The sequence below is a fragment of the Anopheles stephensi genome, chromosome 3 (genome assembly GCF_013141755.1).
Source record: "Anopheles stephensi strain Indian chromosome 3, UCI_ANSTEP_V1.0, whole genome shotgun sequence".
NCBI lineage: Eukaryota > Metazoa > Arthropoda > Insecta > Diptera > Culicidae > Anopheles > Anopheles stephensi.
In genome coordinates, this window is record NC_050203.1 from 49051088 (window position 1) to 49070850 (window position 19763).

General features: G+C 40.9%; 1 protein-coding gene across 17 annotated transcripts in view; it reads right to left on the minus strand.

Moving 5' to 3' along the window:
- The window catches only part of LOC118509040 (ankyrin-3), a 52755-nt gene extending 33532 nt beyond the window's left edge, over positions 1 to 19223 (minus strand). For 12 of the 17 annotated variants that reach the window (XM_036049103.1, XM_036049112.1, XM_036049108.1 and 9 more), the window contains exons 1-2: positions 18749 to 19207; positions 16923 to 17289 (exon numbers count right to left, since the gene is read on the minus strand). In XM_036049103.1, the coding sequence (XP_035904996.1) occupies positions 16923 to 17120 (198 nt within the window). In that variant the 5' untranslated portion in view covers positions 17121 to 17289; positions 18749 to 19207. Of the gene's footprint in view, positions 1 to 16922; positions 17290 to 17407; positions 17550 to 18016; positions 18034 to 18748 lie in introns of those variants that run through there. The other 5 variants (XM_036049097.1, XM_036049098.1, XM_036049101.1 and 2 more) reach the window with 5 other exon arrangements.
- Between the last annotated feature and the right edge of the window lie 540 nt (positions 19224 to 19763).

Consider the following 19763-nt stretch of genomic DNA (forward strand, 5'->3'; position numbering starts at 1 on the left):
ATCGCCCAACAATCCACTGATCGTTCCTATTTTCCGCGCCGTAAAACATGTGCCGAACAGGTGGCGGAACTCTAGGAGCTGGAAAAGTTTGCATTTGACTCGTTTTTCCCCCATGGGTTTTTTTTTCTGCCTCCCTGGTTTTATCTTCGCTTTGTGTATTGGTCTATTCCTCAGCTGCCAGAACCACTCAGCCATAACGCACGAATGAAGAGGTGCACATTAGCCTGTCGCATCGTCGTTCGCGTTGAGTCACGTTTTATTGGGTACTATTTCTGTAAAGTTACTTTTAAAAGCGTGACATTGTCATTTACGTTCAAAGCAAAGCAAGCACTCGGATGTTAATGACCTTATCGGAGTTGGATCAAGGGAGAAACAATTAAAATTCACCTGTTTAGAACCTCAGTTCAAAATGAAGATCATGATGAGATTTAACGGGAAACAACTTATTCCAATGGCAACGCCTGTACTTGAAAAGCATTTATTGCAAGTGTAGTAATATAATTAATATATTTGGCAAATTAGATTGTTTGAAAAAATATAAAAACTTCGAAAGTTAAACATTATCATTGTATTATAGATCAGCTTTAAGAACTTCCCGCGAGTACCTTTCTGCAGATATTGTTAAAGTTGTTAATTTTTTCCACAATTGTACGATGATGTAAAAAAAGGTGTGCACAATCCTTAATACAATCTTTAGTTTGATAAGCTGTGAGATTTTGTTTTTTTTTAATTAAGTTTGGATAACTTTATGTTCGATACAGTAACACTCAGATGTAAAAAGCACAGTGTTTGTTAGCACAACTATTTGTCATAAAGCTTTATTTTGAAAAAAAAATGCATTTTCAAAGAAATTTCAAATTCTTTTCCAAAGGCTAAGAACAGGAAGATGGGAATGATCATAAGATTACTTATACTTTACTTTCTAATGCTAATTTTACACGTGAGCAGCATACCAAAGTGTACACTACGCATTCTTGTACTTGTCATCGTTTCATGTGCTATTTATACTGACCGCATCACACAGGATGAAACCTAGAGTTGGTGGCAAATGCGAATAAAATAGTATATGCAATGGGAGACTTTCAATGCGCTGATTCATTGATGAATTTGTGTTTGTACGATAAATATCCTTTTAAAATAGATTCAGGAAATTTATATAAAAAATTAATTTAAGACAGCATTTGCAAATTTTATGTAAAATTTACAATCGAGATAAAACCGGAAGAAATATTATGTTTGTTAGATACTGCAAGTCATAAAAAACTAACCGGGGAAATCCTACATTTCTTGCCTAAGTAAAGCTGTATAGTTAGCAATAAATGGTACAAAGATGACGTAAAGTTTTTTATATCTGTTTGAAATACACACCACAACTATATGTATTTACAGTCTTCTTTACAAGGCAACGCCGGCTATCAAATCCCCATATAAAGGACGGACTATCGGAATACGCGTTAATAAGTCTAGTAAGCCATTATATAGCCCGCATGACCTGACAGGTCGTTAGGCCAAGAGAAAGGAAGCAGCAGTAGTCTTCAAGAAAAGGGCTTCTTGACTTGAGTTCAAAAACTGCCGTATCTGCATTCCTCAGTAACATATATGCTGCTATGACGTGGAAGCGAGTCAACTACTTCGCTGTGCTCTCAACGATATATACTCTCACTCAATAGCGTACAATTACCGCTCCCAAACAGTGCATGACACGGTCCGAAATATGGTGGGCAAAGCATGTTCCATGTTGCGACATATACCCGGGCAAAGGCAGGCCTGTGTTTTAATTGAAAAGGGTATTCCACTTAATTAACCCACTCATTCGAGGAGCGTCAGTGATGACGCATCACAGACTGGCGTTTATTTTATTTCGCTTTGTGTACGGCGTCTCACTTTTCTTTAAACTACTTACAGTGCTTATTTTAATTTGTATTTTTCTTCATTCCCATTAAAAACATCACAAATAGGTCATAGAACATGCGACAACTTCAAATACATTGGTGATAAGCATCTGAATTCTAATTGTGCCTTTGCTTCATTGTTCCAAAAACAAATCTATCACCAGACGAAATTTACAAACACTGAAACACTGGTGGCTGAGTGCAGCTACAATTGTTCATACAAATTGCCACCCTGGAGGTACTAGCTGTGTAAGCATCGGAACAACAAGGCAACATTCATGCAAAGTTGCTCTTGCAAATTTATGTATGCAACTCGCGAGGGAATCGTGCGAAAACGCGTTTTAATCTTGGCATCCACAATTTTGCAACATTCTCCTGCTGCGTTGTTGCGCTGTGTGAACCATTTCGATGAAAGCCCGCGATGGAAGTGACCACCCTCATCAAACCCCTATGGAAGCTAGCCGCTACGGCTTTGTTTATACTCGAACCTTCGGTTGCTGTAACGATGTGTGTATTTCCCACTGTATTTCCTCAGCCATTACGTCAGACCGCCGCGTTAGGGCGCCCAACCAGACCGGGACCGGGCTGGGAAAATGTGTCCGCGTACAGATTGAATCCAAATGCAAAGCACATTGGTAACCTCCGCACTCAACCTGCCTGGACCACCCGTTTCGGTGTTTGGCATTTCCTTCCGACATCCGCTGATAGACGGTATCGATGGGCGTGCGGTGGCATGCGTGCGGAGGTAACGTTGAGTCGTGGAATAAATAAACAACGTTTTAAAATTTAAAATTAGTACCAGCTGTTGGGCGAGTGACGCGAAAGCCAGACATCGTGCTATCGTGGAGAAGAAAACGAAACATCATCCTTCGTATCACATCCAACAATTTCGTATACGCAATGCCAAAAACATTCGTGCAAACTCTTTAGTCAATGATCAAAAAAACAGCCCTTACTTCTCGGTATCAAATTCACTGTTTTGACAGACATGGGTCGCCATTTTGATTGACCTTTTGTCTCTCTCGCTCTCGCTGAAGATCTTTCGCAAATGTTAATTTGTGATGGACGTCAGCATAGCTTATCTGGTGTTATGCAGCAAACGCCAAACACTATCGTAGTTCCCAAAACTTATGTAGCAGCAGGATAGAGACCACCATTAACACCTTGAGTGCCGTTTCGTTCGCTTACGATGGACGCAAAATGTATGCACACAGGAAATGGCAAATGTTTCCCCAACTGAGGATGACAACAACAGTTAAATGGACAGAAACCGTACATTTCGAGACGGACCGGATGACCGTTGTACCGTTAGCGAAAACTTGCGTGTTTTGGTTGTTCGATGCTTTCAGTTTATCGTTGTGAGTGAGTCTAAATTTTTTTCAATTTTTTCGATACGCTACCTGATTTGTAGCGAACGTTGCAGCATAATGGCTTCGGAAATATTGCTAGTAACGATGATACGTGAAACGCCATATACCGCATTGTTTCGAAAGATAAGAAGAGACTTACACTTGATACGGAAGAGCAAACCGACTTTTGAAGTAAGGTAAGTCGCGCACTTATTTGTAAGTGAAATTATTTGTTGTTAAACAAACCCTAGGTGGTGATATCTAGCAATATCTAAATATACCAACATCTTAGTCACAATGATTATCGTAATCTTCATAACCGCTGTCATAAGTCTGTTCCCGTTGACAGCATGTCACCGAACGCACGTGATTGTGTCGGTTCCAGTTCGTTGATCGCAACGTGATGCACATTAAAAGCATTCGGGGTATACCTTTTTAGATTCAAAGTGTACATAGCGCTGCTCTATCTATCTGTTACTGCCTGCGTTACTTCTGTCATGTGATGAAGCTATTGTTTTCTGCTCGATTTGATCACGGTTATGCAGTCAGCAACAACAATAAAAAAAACATAATAACAACCACTGAAAACTGCAGATGAAGCCATCGAAATTAAGTGCTTGGATGTTTGTTTCTCTTTCACTACATCAACCCATGCATAACATCATCACACGACATCACGGCAAAGGTGGGTCTTCAGGTTTCACCCAAGCACGACACACCAAAAGGCCCTAGAATACGATTGATGCAACGTTAATAGAGTGTCTGTTCCTGATCAACTCAACGTAGTATTGATGTATTCGGGATAGGACGCAGAATAAAAAAGGGCAGCCCGTCTAAGACGCCATCACCTGGTTGGCGCCTTTAGTGGCTCGGATAAGAGAAAGACACCGTTAGCTAATTGTTGTGTCTGCCATAAATAGCACGAAACGAGATGAAAGTTCACTTTCCAACGCGCAACGACGCTTCTTAACACCAAACCGGAAAGCAACCAGAGAGGCTTTCGAAACAATTATAGACCAACGATGGTAGCAGACGTGTATCCCTTTTTTGGCGGATAAATAGCATCGGATCCACAGTCGCTCTGCAGTGCTATGTAGACAGCTTCCTAGGGAATCGTTTACCACTGCACAAACGGACACATTCGGCATCATTGCATTCCTGCGATTATTTTTAGGTTCGCTTTCCTACACAATGCTTCACGTTGGCTGAAGATTTGTGAAGACGTCATGATTGTAGAAACCAGTTGATCGAGTTAAGTTCAGAAAACAAAGATCCTCCCCATCGGTTCACATCGGAATCATTTTTTAACCGCGTGGCGACAGTATAAGTTTCACTCAACTATAATTAAGCGTAAGCCTTGTAGTAATGAGTTGGTAAACTAGTCGATAATGCTCACACACGGGTTTGGTTGTAAGCTCGACAGGATCGAGAAACGATACATCTTAATAAGTCCGTTACCAAGTCTAGTCCTACCAAGTTCTTGTGCAATGTAAGTCTTTTAATTTATCTTTGTCCTTCAAAAGTAAATGATTTGTTAGTATATGATTTCAATGCGAATATGTTCATCCCACATCACTTTTTGAAGCTTAAGTTTCTTCTTCAATGCTCTCCTCCTATCGTCTAAGAGCATTACAAAACAAACCAAAAATCTCTTTCTTAATATAGAACATTGATTCAATAAATTTCACATTTACTGCACACACTCAACCCTCACGATCAACGATGTTATTCGCATTACCTCCATTTCACCTACGTTCAATTTGGAACTTATTTGGCTCTCGCCAACAAGCCAGAACGTAAAAAAGTAAGCGGCAAAAAATATCCAGCGTCACAGAGGGAAACAAGCCAAATCCAATAGGTGCGAAGATTTGCCATTCCGTCAGCGTCCAAATTTAAACAGGTTTTTATCGCTATTTTCGGGATGATGCTTTTTTCTTTGCCCGCGCAAAACTACAGCGTCTTGCTGCAGTTGCGAGAACTGCCAATGTGTTTATGTGAGTAATACCCAAACCAAAAGAAAATCAACTCCTCTGCTGAGATCGATGAGCTGTGACTGCTTTTCATCCCGCCAAGCGAACTCCAATGGACACAGTAACACAAAAATCGGTCAGTTTGACAGATTGATGGGTGCTGTGGGTGGTTGTTTAGTTGGCTGGAAGAAGTGTCAGTGTGTGTGTGTGTGTGTGTGTGTGTGTGTGTGTGTGTGTGTGTGTGTGTGTGTGTGTGTGTGTGTGTGTGTGTGTGTGTGTGTGTGTGTGTGTGTGTGTGTGTGTGTGTGTGTGTGTGTGCTGTTTGAGACTACAAAATTGCTGACGTTCGTTTCTCCCATGCCCAGAGCACTGCCGGTCCCCCATCGAATAACGCGCAATAGCAGCTTATTGTATGTTCCGGTGGCTCGGAAACAATCACCGTCCGAGGTCCGGACAAAGCTTTACTGTCCAAAGGGAAAGCACCGTTCCAATGGCAAATAAAATTGAACTCGCAGTTTGTGTTGGGAATTTCATTACCAGCACCTCAACTCGCTACTTCCTTCCATGCGGTACTACCATGCGCGGGATTTACCTTTCACCGAAGGGAACTCTTCAACACAAAACGGCCACAGCGACACAGCGAAACCACCAAGTTGCTAGCTTGTGTGTGGGCGTTTCGTGAAACTCGGAAATGGGGGTGCACACAGAAAGGGCACTCTTTCGTTGATGAGATTTATCACCGCCGCTGATCACGATGTTTGGCCCGGGCCGGGCCAGTTTCAACCACTTTCGTTACCGTTGCATCGTTGCACTTTTTGTTGCATCTGAAGGAGTGGAACCTTGCCGACCGTGTCGAGCCTGGTTCCGAATGCATCACAACCACACATACACATCAATCCGGTGCAGAATGGTTTGATTTTTCGTTTGTTTCTTCACAGCCTTCGCCTTAAAGTTTATGTCTTCTGTGTCCCTTCACTCTCACCTTACAATGCTTCTGACCCGAATCTTTCCCTACCGTGCGTGGATTTTGATCGTAATCGTTTATTAAACAAGATATTTTATTTCTCTTTACATCAGTTCAGAGCTACCAGCGTCAGAAACTTTCACTACACTCCGAGCGGCCATATACACCTACCAACAGTTTGCTGGTGCTGTGCCTTTAATGATTTTCCATAAATCTAAATCAAAGCTACATGTTTTGGCAGAGTTTTTGGTTTTGCTTTTGCAGCGCCATCCCATATACGGGACTGGTAGTCCACAAGTATTTGCTCAGTATTTAATTAGAAGCGTAGCGTTTGGATGCCAAGAATATCCAGACTTGCTGTACCAAGTTAATGTGTATGTGTGTGTGTTGCTCTCACCTTCTGCACTGCACAAGCCATGTCAGCGACGAAAACCTATTACTTGTTTTGTAGACATGTCTACCTTCGCCCATAAGTCGGCCATCATTCGATCTGGGCTATGTTACGTTAATGCTTCTTTAATGCTCTCCCTTCACCGATAATCTCCCACCATCGTCTTCGATCTCCGCGATGGTGTTGTGCGTCTCAAACCCAACTGGCGGAATTACGACTTTTCAGTAGTCGACAAAAGCCACACCAGAATGCGTTCTCCTCTAAACACCCCACCCCGATCACGCTCCTATTGAGATGCTAGCGCTACTGTAATTCGTTTCACACGGCCAGAAGCCAGAACGGTGGGACGTGAAGAGCAAAAAGAAGAAGCAAGAGTTATTTTCCGGCGGCCTTTATTTCGTAGCGTTGATTCTGATGCGCGACTGGTGATTATTTTTGGATGCAGTAGAGAGAAAGAAAACTCAAAGTGAGCGATGACCTAAAAAAAAATGCTACACTACACTGCAAACCGATCCCAATTCCAAAGTGTACGCGTCCCGACGATGTTCCAGATTGATTCTGTCCTAACATCTCCTCACCATTTGTTTGGTCGGGACCTTGTTGTACCGTTGCGGAGCTAAGGGTAGCGATGATTTACTGGAGACACTGCTTCTTTTTTGGCAAAGACAAATTGCCAACTGTCAGCGAGACAAGCATAAGACTCTGCAACGCTCAACCAGAAATAGATAATTTTACATCAAATAAAATAGAATAAATTGTAGTTTTTTTAAACTAAAGATTTAAACAGGCATTTAGTAGCTTAACCTCTTCTTTACAATAAGAACATTAACTGTATTTGTGGGTTTAAAGTAAACCACACAATATATTTTATATTCTAATGCATTCAGTCTCATCAACGATCGTACCAATGAAGCCGTCATAATTTGTATCCTTTTAAAGAGAACCACAATTTCCTATGCTATACTCTAAGTACCGTTCTAGAATCCTCAACCAATAAAATCAATCGTCACGATCACGGCACCCACCCTATTGCATCAGTGTGCATGTTTATCGCCACGATAAATAGAAAAACTTATTTACGAAATTGCAACCTCACGTTCTCATACTTTCTTTTTTCGCTTTTCTTTCACATTACTACATCCCTGCGCACGGCACAGACAACAAAACTGCCGAAGAGGAATAAATGTTTATGAAATTTATCCTGCCCTCCACAATCGATCTCCATTAACCCCCGTTGCTGTACACAGTTCCGACCATACAATACTGATACAGCTGCTCATTTGAAACCGGAGGAAAATGCTGGGGTTCCATGATTGCCAGAGGTCCGATGAGCAATCCGTCCATTAGCATATTCTTCCAGTCTCTAACTGACTCGAATTTGAATGCTTGCTGTTTTCCGTAATGCGCGTACAGCCGACTCAAAAGTGAGATGAAGATCGCTCGTAATTGGGAATAAGTTTTTTTTTTTTGTTTCTTCTCTCACTTTCGCGGCGTACCGTGCGGAAAACTCCAAAACCCTCCCATTTGCTTTACGCATGATACTGTCCGTGAGTTATTTTGAAGAAAAACGCCCTTTTTAGATCGATTTTCTCCATTACTATAATTTTTCCTCAGTTTTATGTGTCATATTAACTCAAAAATGCTGCCGGAAAACATGCAATAGTTGATGAGTTAAACTCGACAATTTTATTCACCATTTCAGTGTTAATGATGTGCAACCATGATGATCATCAAAGAGAAAAATTGACGATGATCTGCATGAAAAATGTAAAAACGTTCCTTGCGTTCATGTGAAAACAGAACCCATCAGCTGATCGAGGCTGACCATCTTTTTCTTGGCTTTGTATGGCTTTGTCAGCAAGAAATTTCTCCAAAAGATTAGCCTGAGGAAAACTTTGTTGCCTCGGCGATTCCGCGGAAATGACGGGTCAAGTTCAAAAGGAGAGAAACAAAATTTCTTTTCGATTTCACTTGGCTCTCTTCACCGCAGCCAGCCGACTCTCCAAAACAGTTAGCTTTTCCTTCAGCATTATGCGTGATTTATGCTGGTTTGCCGCTGCCTTTTTTTATTCAGTTTCAGTCAAACACAAAAATCGTTGAATTCAACGAGCGTCGATAAATAATAATGGAAACTGGAAAATGAATTTCGTCTTCATTGATCCGCACGTAAGCCACTGAGCGCCACTGAGTGAAAATGGATCGTTAAAGAACGACGAAGAAATGGTGAATCTTGAACCCGGAACCGAATGCGGCGGTTTTGTTCATTGATTGTGGAGCTTTGCGAACGTTTACGCTTCACGCATCACTGCGGCAAGGTATGATTATGATATGACATCGAAGCATAACAGCAAAAAACGGCAACGAAATAATGCTCACCTGTCCTCGGCTTTGTTTCTTAAAAATGCGCAAATATTTTCCAGATGTATTTATCAATCCTACATTGTGCATTTATGAAATGAAGAAAGAAGAAGGTTTTTGTAAGAAACCATACCTAACTTATTAAATTATAAGACACCAGAAAAATTTAGCGGTATTTTTTTCTAAGTTTTTTTCATATTTTTTGCATGCTTCAGGAATCCTCGATAAAGTTCAAGGTGTAGCGTCGTTGTCTGCCAATCCAATATTCCAGTATTTTTGGCGGATGCATCACCTCCATTACTCCCTCTCAATTTACGCCTATCACGCCTTCCTTAAGCCCAAAAAACACTGGACAGTCTTTATTGGCTGAATCGTCCGGTGTCATTCTAATGACCTGACTAGCCCTCGGGAGCGTCTAGTTCGCTTCGCGTAGTGGGATCGTAATTGCATGTACTGTAACATTTTCTGGAACTAATTCTAAGTTCGAATTCTAGTAACTAAAAGTAATTTATCAAATTGGGAGAGAATCTGAGTTTAAGCGAGCTTTGCGAGAACTGGAATTATAAATTTCCTATATAGTCCCAGTTTCGTTCGTCGTGAAATGTACTTTGAGTGCAGAAATCTCGTCTGACTAAAGCATGACCGATGTGGTATTTCAGCATCTATTTTGTCGGTGCTGACACTTGACTCCGTAACGGCAAGAAACTAACATTGAAAAAAGTGTTAAAATATCTCTTCCTAATTTGGTCACACAACGAATCATGTTTTAGCTTAATTAATAATGCAAACAGAAAAAATAATTGACCGGGCATGCTTATCTTTGCGTGTGCTGATTTTTGGTCTTTGTCCATGTACTCCTTTTTTATCTCCATCCACATTGCACTTAATTTTTTTAAAGAAGTTCAATCTCGACCAGCGACGTCCTTTTTTGATTTGGTTTATGGTCTTTTTAGTCCAAATTGATATTATTTTAGTAGGGTTGCAAGTTTTATAATTTAGTGTACGCACTATGCATCATATATTAAAACATTTAGTAACAATTTACTTAATCGTTAATTCTATGTTTCGAAGCAAACGTCTAGCATACCAATATTTGATATGGAACATTCGTTATAACGCTTGCAAGTCTCTTCATTAGCATTCAGATGTTAGAAACCGAAAGACACATCAACCATATTAACACCTATCTTTTCTGACCTACACAAATGGAACACAACATTTTAAGAGCAAGAGACTTTCAATGAATGGCATATTGGTTTCTTTCCGGCGAACAAACATCGTTGCTGCGAAGGACAACATCTGATTTAGGAGTGAATAAATAGAACATAAAATAATGGTTTAATATTTTCTTGGCATGTTGTTCATGTTTTGTAGTTAAATAATTTTCTTTGAATCTCATATTTCGTGCAGACTGAAAAAACATTTTGAAACCTTACGATTTGTTGAAGCAGTCACATCCCTCAATGGAACATGCCGCTGCTTCTAGCTACTCTTTGATTTTTGTTACTATTCCTGACTTTCCCCATTTTTTCTGAATCTCTGACCATGGAAGGTCATAAATCAATAAAAGATATGGCCGCTGTTCATGTCACGCAAGTAAGGCAACCAGGCGGTACGGTGCAGGCGCCAATGACGAACCCTACAGAAACTTCGTCCACAACAACAACAAAAAATCAACATTGTATCAAGACTCAACAGTGAACTTTTCTTTCGATTGGATAATAAAAGAGCCACACTATACAATTACCTTAATTGGATCCCAACAAAAAACAGTAACGACAATCGGAAAGAAACACACATGCACATGCAACCGTTCCTAGACCGAACGTGTTGTACTGGTCACTTTGGTTACATTTCGGAATATGCCACACATTGACTGGAACTGGAGTTAAGCCTTAAACGTGTACTTCAATGCCCACGCATGCTTATGGATTAAAGTGAACTCGGGCAAGCTGAAGAAAATATTGTGTTAAAAAAATCCTTTCGTTGCACGATCGTTCTGCTCTGTTGTTTGCATGAGCAATTCACGATGCAGTGTGCTTCTTGAACGATCGCTACACATTTAAAATTAAAGTTCAAAGAAGTAAGGCTTCTTACCAGAACTATTTCAGATAAATGCATCTTTTTAGTTCACTTTTGTGATAACGCTAATAACACTACATAATAACGAAGAAAAAACAATCTCCTAATAAAATATGTTGCAAAGATGACCTTCCACCGAACGAAAATGACAAAACAAGAAATATCTTGGCTATTAAAATATAATTACCAGAGATAAATCAAAACTTCCAATAAAACAATCCAAGTTGGCATATCTTACCGGACAACCGGTGCGCCTTGTAACCGTCATAAAACGGTGGATAAATGCATGCCCTTGTGCTTAACTGCTGCTATTTACGGTAGGCATTCAAATCAACCCTTGCCCGGAATCTGAGTTGTTGTCTGGCGCAACCATTTTTGCGAAGCAAGTTGATAAGATAGTAGCATTTTTCTTAAGCCCTTACGTGAGCGATAATTTTTTCGAAGTGGAATTGAATTGTTCGTAAGATAGACTGACAGCTAAATTACAACTTTATCAGTAGCTAGATGAAGTTTGAGTGTGCTGACCTGAAGGTTGCACATTATTTTGCTTCATTAAATAGTACCTTTTTGTATAATAATTAAAGTCTGTGATTGACGCTGTGTATACCAAAATACATTTTAATACTACGACTTAAGGATTCTTTACTTGATGCAACATGTTGCTGTATAAAGTGTGATATGCTTAATAATCCAAAGCCAGGAGATTTTTTTTTAATTCATTAAGGACGGCCTGACCGTGTTGTTCAAAGGCAGGAGATAAAACATATAGACATGATTATTCAATTTCTAAAACTAACTATAATCTAAAACTACTACAATCCAGCTTTTGGGGCATGCGCAAGTTAAGATGTTTAAGAGCAGCCTCAATATGCAAATGGCTGTAACAGATTGCGTCCAAAACTTTTTCAATAAAACAACGATACACTATTTCGTACTTCACGATTCCGATTCCTTCACAAACATGCACGACCCGCGACGACCCGCCTCGTACAGGTTGCGGCAAATTGGCCAGCCATTATCGATTGACACAGCAGGGTCATCATATGCCGTGCTGGTGAAAAGTGCGCCACAAAACCGTCCTTCCCGGACGGATTGCGGATTGCGTAATCAACTCACCATCGTTGCCAGGTCCTCAATAAGCAACCAAAACGGCACACGCAAAAGCTAACCGAGATATCGATTGATGTGAAGGTTGCTGCCTGTTTCTCCTGCGTACACTTTTTGTTCTTCGCCACCACCAATCCCGTCCCAGTGACCGGTGAATGATAAGAAAAGCCTCATCTCCCTCTGGTACGGAGTGGCTACGGAACCGGTTCCAAGTCAGCCAGTACCTTTTTTGGAAACAGTGAATAAAATGAGACAAACGTAAGCGGTGATATAAAATGGCCAGAAAATGGTCGTGCGATGGTCGCGGCAAGGAAAGTAACGAAGACGAAATAAAATAACGTAACATACGGAACAACACAACCACAAATGCGGTCCAAGGCGAGCGGGAAAGAAAACACAACATGACGATGGCCACGCGGGTCTCGCAGTGATTTAATATCTTGCCTTTCTCAAAACCACCACCACAAACTGTGCTGGCTGGAACGAGTCTTTCCAACGTTCTCGTCTGCGATGATCCCAGTTTAGGAGGTTATACATGGCAAATGATTCCGTATCGTCTTCAAACAAGTTTTGCTTCGGTTGACTTTTTTTTTACTCTGGACGTTTGCTTTCATTCGACAGTGACGTTTGTTCTGTGTGTTGGAATTGATGTCAAGATTATACGAAAGGAGGAATAGTTTGGCAGAATAAACACTTCAGAGGCAGAATAAATATACAGGCTAACAAATTAACTATTTCGCTTAACGCACTAGTAGGGCTCAGGAGTGCTTGTTAAAAAAAATATATCGAAAAAATTACTTCGTGAAGAAAACTAAGCACCACACATATCTCCAAACTTGTAATGTTTAAAATAACATAAAATTCACACTTTTCGATCCACCAAAAACCGCCCGTACCGGTCTAACCATTTACGGATATGATGACCATTTTCACAGCTCTTGTGGATGAATTAAATTCGCGAAATGGTACACGATGGATTGCAAAGATAGAAAGGAAAAAAAACACACGCGAATCCCTAAATAAACCGGTTCTGATCAATATCTCGGTCGATTCATCCCAGTATAAGAAAATGGTATGCGGACGCTTTAGTAAAGCTTCAAATTACTGGTAAAAGCAACATGTTTATATGAAGCGTTGTTTTTGCGTTATAAATTTAGTTTATCACATTTATGCTATGTTATTGTTTAAATTTATTTGATTCTTTTACTTAAGAAACAGTGTACTAAGCTAAAACCCCCTTTTTAATAAACGTCCTCCTCTATCTTTCCTGCCAATTTTAACTAAATAAAATATTAATCCTTTGTGCTACTGCTGGTACTCCAAGTTCTCAAACATAATCGAAACCTGACCATTACTAAACAGTGGATGCCAACCCTACAAGCACTACAAGAGTGAGATTTAGCATCTAAATTTCATGGGACCTTTTCACGGTAGGTGCAAATGAACGAAAAAATACATTTCACTTCAAGTTAATCTACGTGAAGATTGTCTTTAAAACTGCACATTTCTTATGACAGTTTCACCCGACTTGACAGGCACACACATGTTTAATTTTTTATTTAACTCTTACTCCTCTTTTACCACGTTTGTCCATAGAAAAGGCCATTCTACTGTACGTAACATGGTTATTAAATAAAAGAAATATGCCTTAAGGCCACGCCGCGATAAGAGCTACCGAATAAAGTTCCAGTCTTATAAGGCTCGATTACTCTCGTCCGTCCTTTCGTCGAGCGAAAGTGGTTTGTAATTATAGTTTTATGGCGTACTCTTCCTTCCGCCCAGCTTTTCAACGCACATCAACGAATATTAAATTTAAAACCACGCGTCGAATGGTACGTACCAGCAGCAGTAATGATTCGCTCATTTCGGATCCATTTTGCGGTCGTTAGATGACAATTTTGCTGTTGCAGAGTTTGTAGTTAAGCTTTTTAAAGAGGATAGCAGCAGAGGTACTGATAATGTTGTGTGGTGAAGAGGTTATTAAATTTAAGCTAAAAACACGAATGTTGATTAATCTTTTAAGTTGAATGGAAGATAGGGTGGAAAATATCTTCATTTTTGTACTATTAAAATATAAACATCGTAGTTTACTGTACTAAGTTTAGTCATGTTTGCAAACTAAAATGCCTCTAAATATTTGCTCTGCAAATTGTTTCTAAAATAGAAAAAGTGATGCCCTACAGCCAGAAGTTTTCAAGAAGTTCGCACAAATACCCAACGAGGTTTCCGTCATTAAACGTTCAACTGGAGAAGGAAATGATCTCAGTTATCTCAGAACGGTAGCTGAGCCATTGTGGAAACTGAGCGAAAACTACCAAGCGTAATTCTATTCGTCACAAGTGTCTGTTTCCTCTAAATCTTAAACCAACCAAATCATCACGGACAGTGTGCTCTTGAGAATTATTTTTTTAAACCCACAATGATCCCCATCAACGGTGGCGTTCTCCGTCAATAGCAGCAATCTAAGCATATGAAATCATCCACCACTAGATGCTGGAAGCGGACTGGTTTATCACACCCCGGCTTCTGTCAATCCCTCCGCACCGTTGGCCAAAAAGTCAAATCGGGGTCACTGGTAGCTGTGAATATAAGTTTCAATTTAGCATGTTTCCGCTCGGCGATGACATAAGCACGTCTTCTCAATGTCGAAGTTAACGACGAAAACTAAACTTATTAATTCCGCTTGTTTTGTCGAAGATGCGCGATCGTTCGTGCAGGAAGAATGCACACTCGACCGGGATGGAGCCGCCCAGAAGCGAACGGATACCTCGTTGGCTCGGATACGGAGTGTCGGATGCTGGCGTCGAGTTGATGCTTGCAAACGATAAAACGACTATCTTGCTCTACTGTAGATGAACCCAACGAGTGGTGTTGATGCTCTGCTTGGTGTAATGTATAGTAGTGCCTCAAGTTATGGAAGATCCATGAAGAAATCGGACCCTCAGCAACGGACAAAGACTACACACCATCCGGTAATTGGATGGGCTTTGCGCTTTTGATATCGGTAGCCTCAGGGTGGTGCGTGTGTATAGTATCTGTTTCATTGTCCCATACAAATGATCACCCATTAAGAGTGATAGATTACAAGACTATTTATACCAAATGAAGACATATCTGCTCACCTTTGAGCTGGAGAACGTTAACGACTTGCAGATACTTCTTTTGATCACTTTTGCGTGAAGATGTTCATTCACCAGCGTCGTTCTGACTTGAATAAAATCACCTTCATCTAAATATGAGATGTGCGAAATGTATATCTGAAAATTTAGTCTTTTTGCATCAAATATTACATACAATTCCCGTTAATATCACATGATCTAGTAGTAAAAATATCCCAAAATCACGAAACGAAAACCACATGGATGAACCATCGCCTAGTTCGCTAAAAGATTCGCACTTACCCAAGCTCAACCCCTTAGCAGCTGGGACCAAATTCAACGATGACATCAGCCATAAGCCGGTATCTCGGTTTCGGCGTGTTTGTGCAAACCCGCTGGTGTCTCCTATGCTTCGCTCGCTAACGTCTCTTAGCTCTCTCGCGTCCCAAAACGGCCTTTTCTTATTTGATAATCTACCCCAGGTGGGGAAACTGTGCTGTGCCCCGACAAAAGAATACAACAATCAAGAAAGCCGAAACGACCCGGCCCGGCCTGTATCGTTCAGAATGTGGATGCTCTAAACTGGCTAGCTACTGCGCGATTTAATCCGCACGAAACCGGGTGACCGCCGCTGTTTCATCGCGCAAACATCGCGTTTGGATGACCTTGAAACATTCTCGCACTGGCGCGTTGACCACAGCTCAGGAAGTTCGTTCGTAAAAATATTCCGCTGACCAAATGTACCGACTGTGGCGAGGGATATATGGATCAAGTTATTGCCAGCGCTTGAGAGGATGAAGTTATTGTCAAATCATCACTTTCTCTTCGGGCCATTTTGAGGAAACTATTGATATCAGTACGTTAGGATGTCTACTTTTGCTTCATCTGTTCTATTGAATTTAATAAGCTTAAACCACGGAATTTTGTCATGGGTCAAGCCTTATCGCAGCATTTCCCACGGTTTGGATAGTTATAAAAAACGGTCGACAAATGCCTATCTCGTGCAAGTTCCAAGGTTAAATCAACATATGAAGCATGGACGGAATGATGTTTGTTTTTTGTCCGCCGATGCAACCCAAGCGCCAACTCCGAGACAAATTGATAATGACATGGTCAACACCTTTGGGCTGCATCGCGAGCCTGATAAGAAGATTGGTTTAGCGGTACTTTGACACATTGACAAACAGTTCAACTGAATACACAAAACGCAACGAAAGTACACTTCCGTTCATGACTTTAATGAAAAACTGAAAGACTTTTTTAAGCTTCCATTGTACGGAACAGTTGCAGTAAGTTATAAAAATTGATTGATGCAATCAACTACGAAGAATTGCCATCCGGTCAAGGCTATAACTTCTTGCAAACGGATATTGCAATCAACAATAAAAGTATTTGGCCCACCGACGACGGTGCAATCCACAGTGCCCTTTTCAAAGGACGCGTCGAATGTTGCTAACGGCCACCCGCCAATGCTTAGGACTTAGGATGACTGAGAGAGAGAGAGAGAACGACCGAGAGAGAAAATCAAGTCGAGAAAAGATAGAAGCTCGATGAAGCGCTACCACAATAATGGACAGCAACGCCGCGAACAATAGATTGCAAAATGTCAAATGGACAGGAAAATTAGAATCATTTTCCCGAAGCAGCAGCCGGACCTTTTGCTCTGCGTAAGAGAAAAGATCCAGCATGTTTCGCTGGGTCGGTCGCCTACCTGTTTGTTGTTGGATCGTGACTTTTCCATCGTGGCGCCACCACCGTTGACGATGTTGTTCAGCTTTTCGTTCGATGTCGACGGTTGTACCTGCGCTTGACCTTGCGGTGGCTGTTGTTTGAGTGCTGCTGGTGGAGCATTTTCCTTGGGCGCTACCCCCACGGCGGACCCATTGTTTTGGGTCTCCTCTAGTGCCATGTTTTGATTTCCTCGAACCGTCCGCGAGCTAGTAATACGATGCCGTATTCCGGTGCTATGGTTCACAGTTGTTTAATGATTGCTTCTTTTCGGTTAGCGATTTTCAGTTTCGCGATGACAATAATTACACACACTCACACTCACACACTCACAGTAAATTGTAGAAGAACTATAATGTAAAAAAAACGTCCGAATTGTAAAGTAATCAGGCAGGAAGGAAGAACATCATTAAACGGAAAGATCTTGAAACAATGGTCGTGAAAATTTTGCAGTACAAAAACACACACATTATTGCGAGAAGAACAAGAGCCGAACTTGTGCACTTGGGATTTCCCCGGGATGTTTGGAATGGGCGCCTCAGTTCGATGGAGAATATTTATTCTTGACTTTGCACTCAACTTCCAATGCTCATTAAATGCACTCTACTCTTGCCAGTAGGCGTTGCACGAAAACCCATCGATGACGACAATCGACCTACAAAATCGAACAAGAATAACAAAGCAGTCACCGACCGTATCGATTTTTCCGAACCGCGCCGCCACACACAACAGTAAAAGACTCACTCAATCTCTCGTTTTCTCCTTCTCTCATTATCGGACTCTCTCTTTTCTGTGTTGATCGACCCCTCACATTTCACTAAACACCCTACGGAAGCACACATACACACACATACAGCCGTACAAACAAACTATCCCTGCATCATCATCACCACAGGTCCGGAATCGGGGGAGACTAATGGGGAGCGACCGGAAAAGCCACTACTGGATGTGATCAGGAAAATCGAAATGGCTAACGAATGATTTCCTTCGGCCAACTTCCGATGCGTTCATCTACACCAGTTAAGCTCGAATTGACTTAATTATGCACACCAACAATTGGAATATTATTTATCTCACTTTTATAACATGCACCGCTGTAATGAAAAGTTGATGCTTTGCTTTTGTACTACAAAAATCTCGCACCACACATGCACGAATGTCAAAGGGAGATGACCTCATCTCACTCTCACCTACCTACCGAGGAAAGAAGTGTGAGGAAAACTGTTTTTGCAATTGAAATCTGCTTTTCGCACTTTTTATCCAAACTGGCACACTTTTTAACTAGCATGAGAGTAGTTCCGTTTGTATGTAATCACTTTCGAATCATTATTCTTTCTTCGCATAATATTTTCTTGAATAAATGTGAGAACTACGCAAATTACGCCAAACACTCATAATTGTATACTATTCACATCAATTTTACATTAAACTGCATCAGTACCACTCGGAAACTCCGATATTCTGGAATTGGGATGACCCACCCAGCACAACACCGAACCGAAATGAATTTTTCTTCACAGAGCATAAAACGCGATTTGCGGTACATGGTAGACTTTTCCATTCCATCTCACTGTCACCCATGCGTGAGTTTTGGGCGGAAATTCTCACTTCCACCCGTCGCCTGTGGTTACTGGATGAGAACGGTCTTTTCCGCTACCTTTCGAAGCGGTCTACACGTTCACGAAGCGTGAAAAACTCCAAAAGCACTATTTTCACTCACCACCATCACCATCACCTCTCTTCTCTACCCTCTCCATATCCAAACATAAAAACGCAACATAAAGATTCAGACGCCCCTTTTTCTCTTACCTACGTTACACACTCACACACGCACACATACACAAGCGCGTTGCATGAAAACACGCTCCCGAAGCCTTCTTCTATGCTGTTTGCTCCGGGGTGCACTCGATTTCTTAAGCTAGCACTGCTTTTTAAAATAATCGATACACTTTGTTTTCCTTAAAACTACGTTTTACTTTCACTGTACACAATTTTAAAACACGACCAAATGTATATCCACCCTTGAGAAACTTTACAGAACGAACGCCCGAATGCGCCCGGGAAGTTCAAAACTTGTGACTGTAGCGTTTCGATGGAAAACGATAAAACCCCTCAGCTTTTTACTGGGTTGTGGTCAGCTTCCGTTCCCGGTCAAGTTTTATGATATTTTAAGAAATGATGCTCGGTACAAATATAAACAACAAATACTTGATCTTGAAATCCGACTGACGAGCCAGCAGTACGCGTCCGTCCGCACTCACGACTATCGGAAGAATATCCCATGAAACAAATGCATGACATTCAACATGCTCAAACGCTGCGTACACCCCAAATGCAAGGGTGTTGGGTGTTTGGCAGCATAATATAAATAATAGAAATATATCAATAATTTTATTTTACCTTCAGAAATAGACAGTTTCTCGAGGAAATGTTCCTAGAAGCCGCTAAAAAAAATTTTGTTGAAAAGTTGATTTCGAGTACAAAACAGATTTTTTCAGTAAATAATCTGCACGACAGAATACACCCTCAAAAGAAAAACATCGCATGTTTCGATTTGACAGATTGGGCAGTTCCACACTAGCTCATTCACGCGCAATTCGTTGGTAGAAATACGAAATTTCGTTTAATTAGTTATATTACGAAATTATTTTATGTATTTAAAAATCTTAATACAAAACTAGTGTTCACAAGGTTAAAACACTATGTGGTTAAAGATAACAACAACAGGAAGTAGTTGTAGGTTGTTGTGTATTTTGATGCACGTCTTTTTTCCTACAACGTGCGCAGGTTTACAATGAGTTTATTAAAGTGTACTGACTTACTG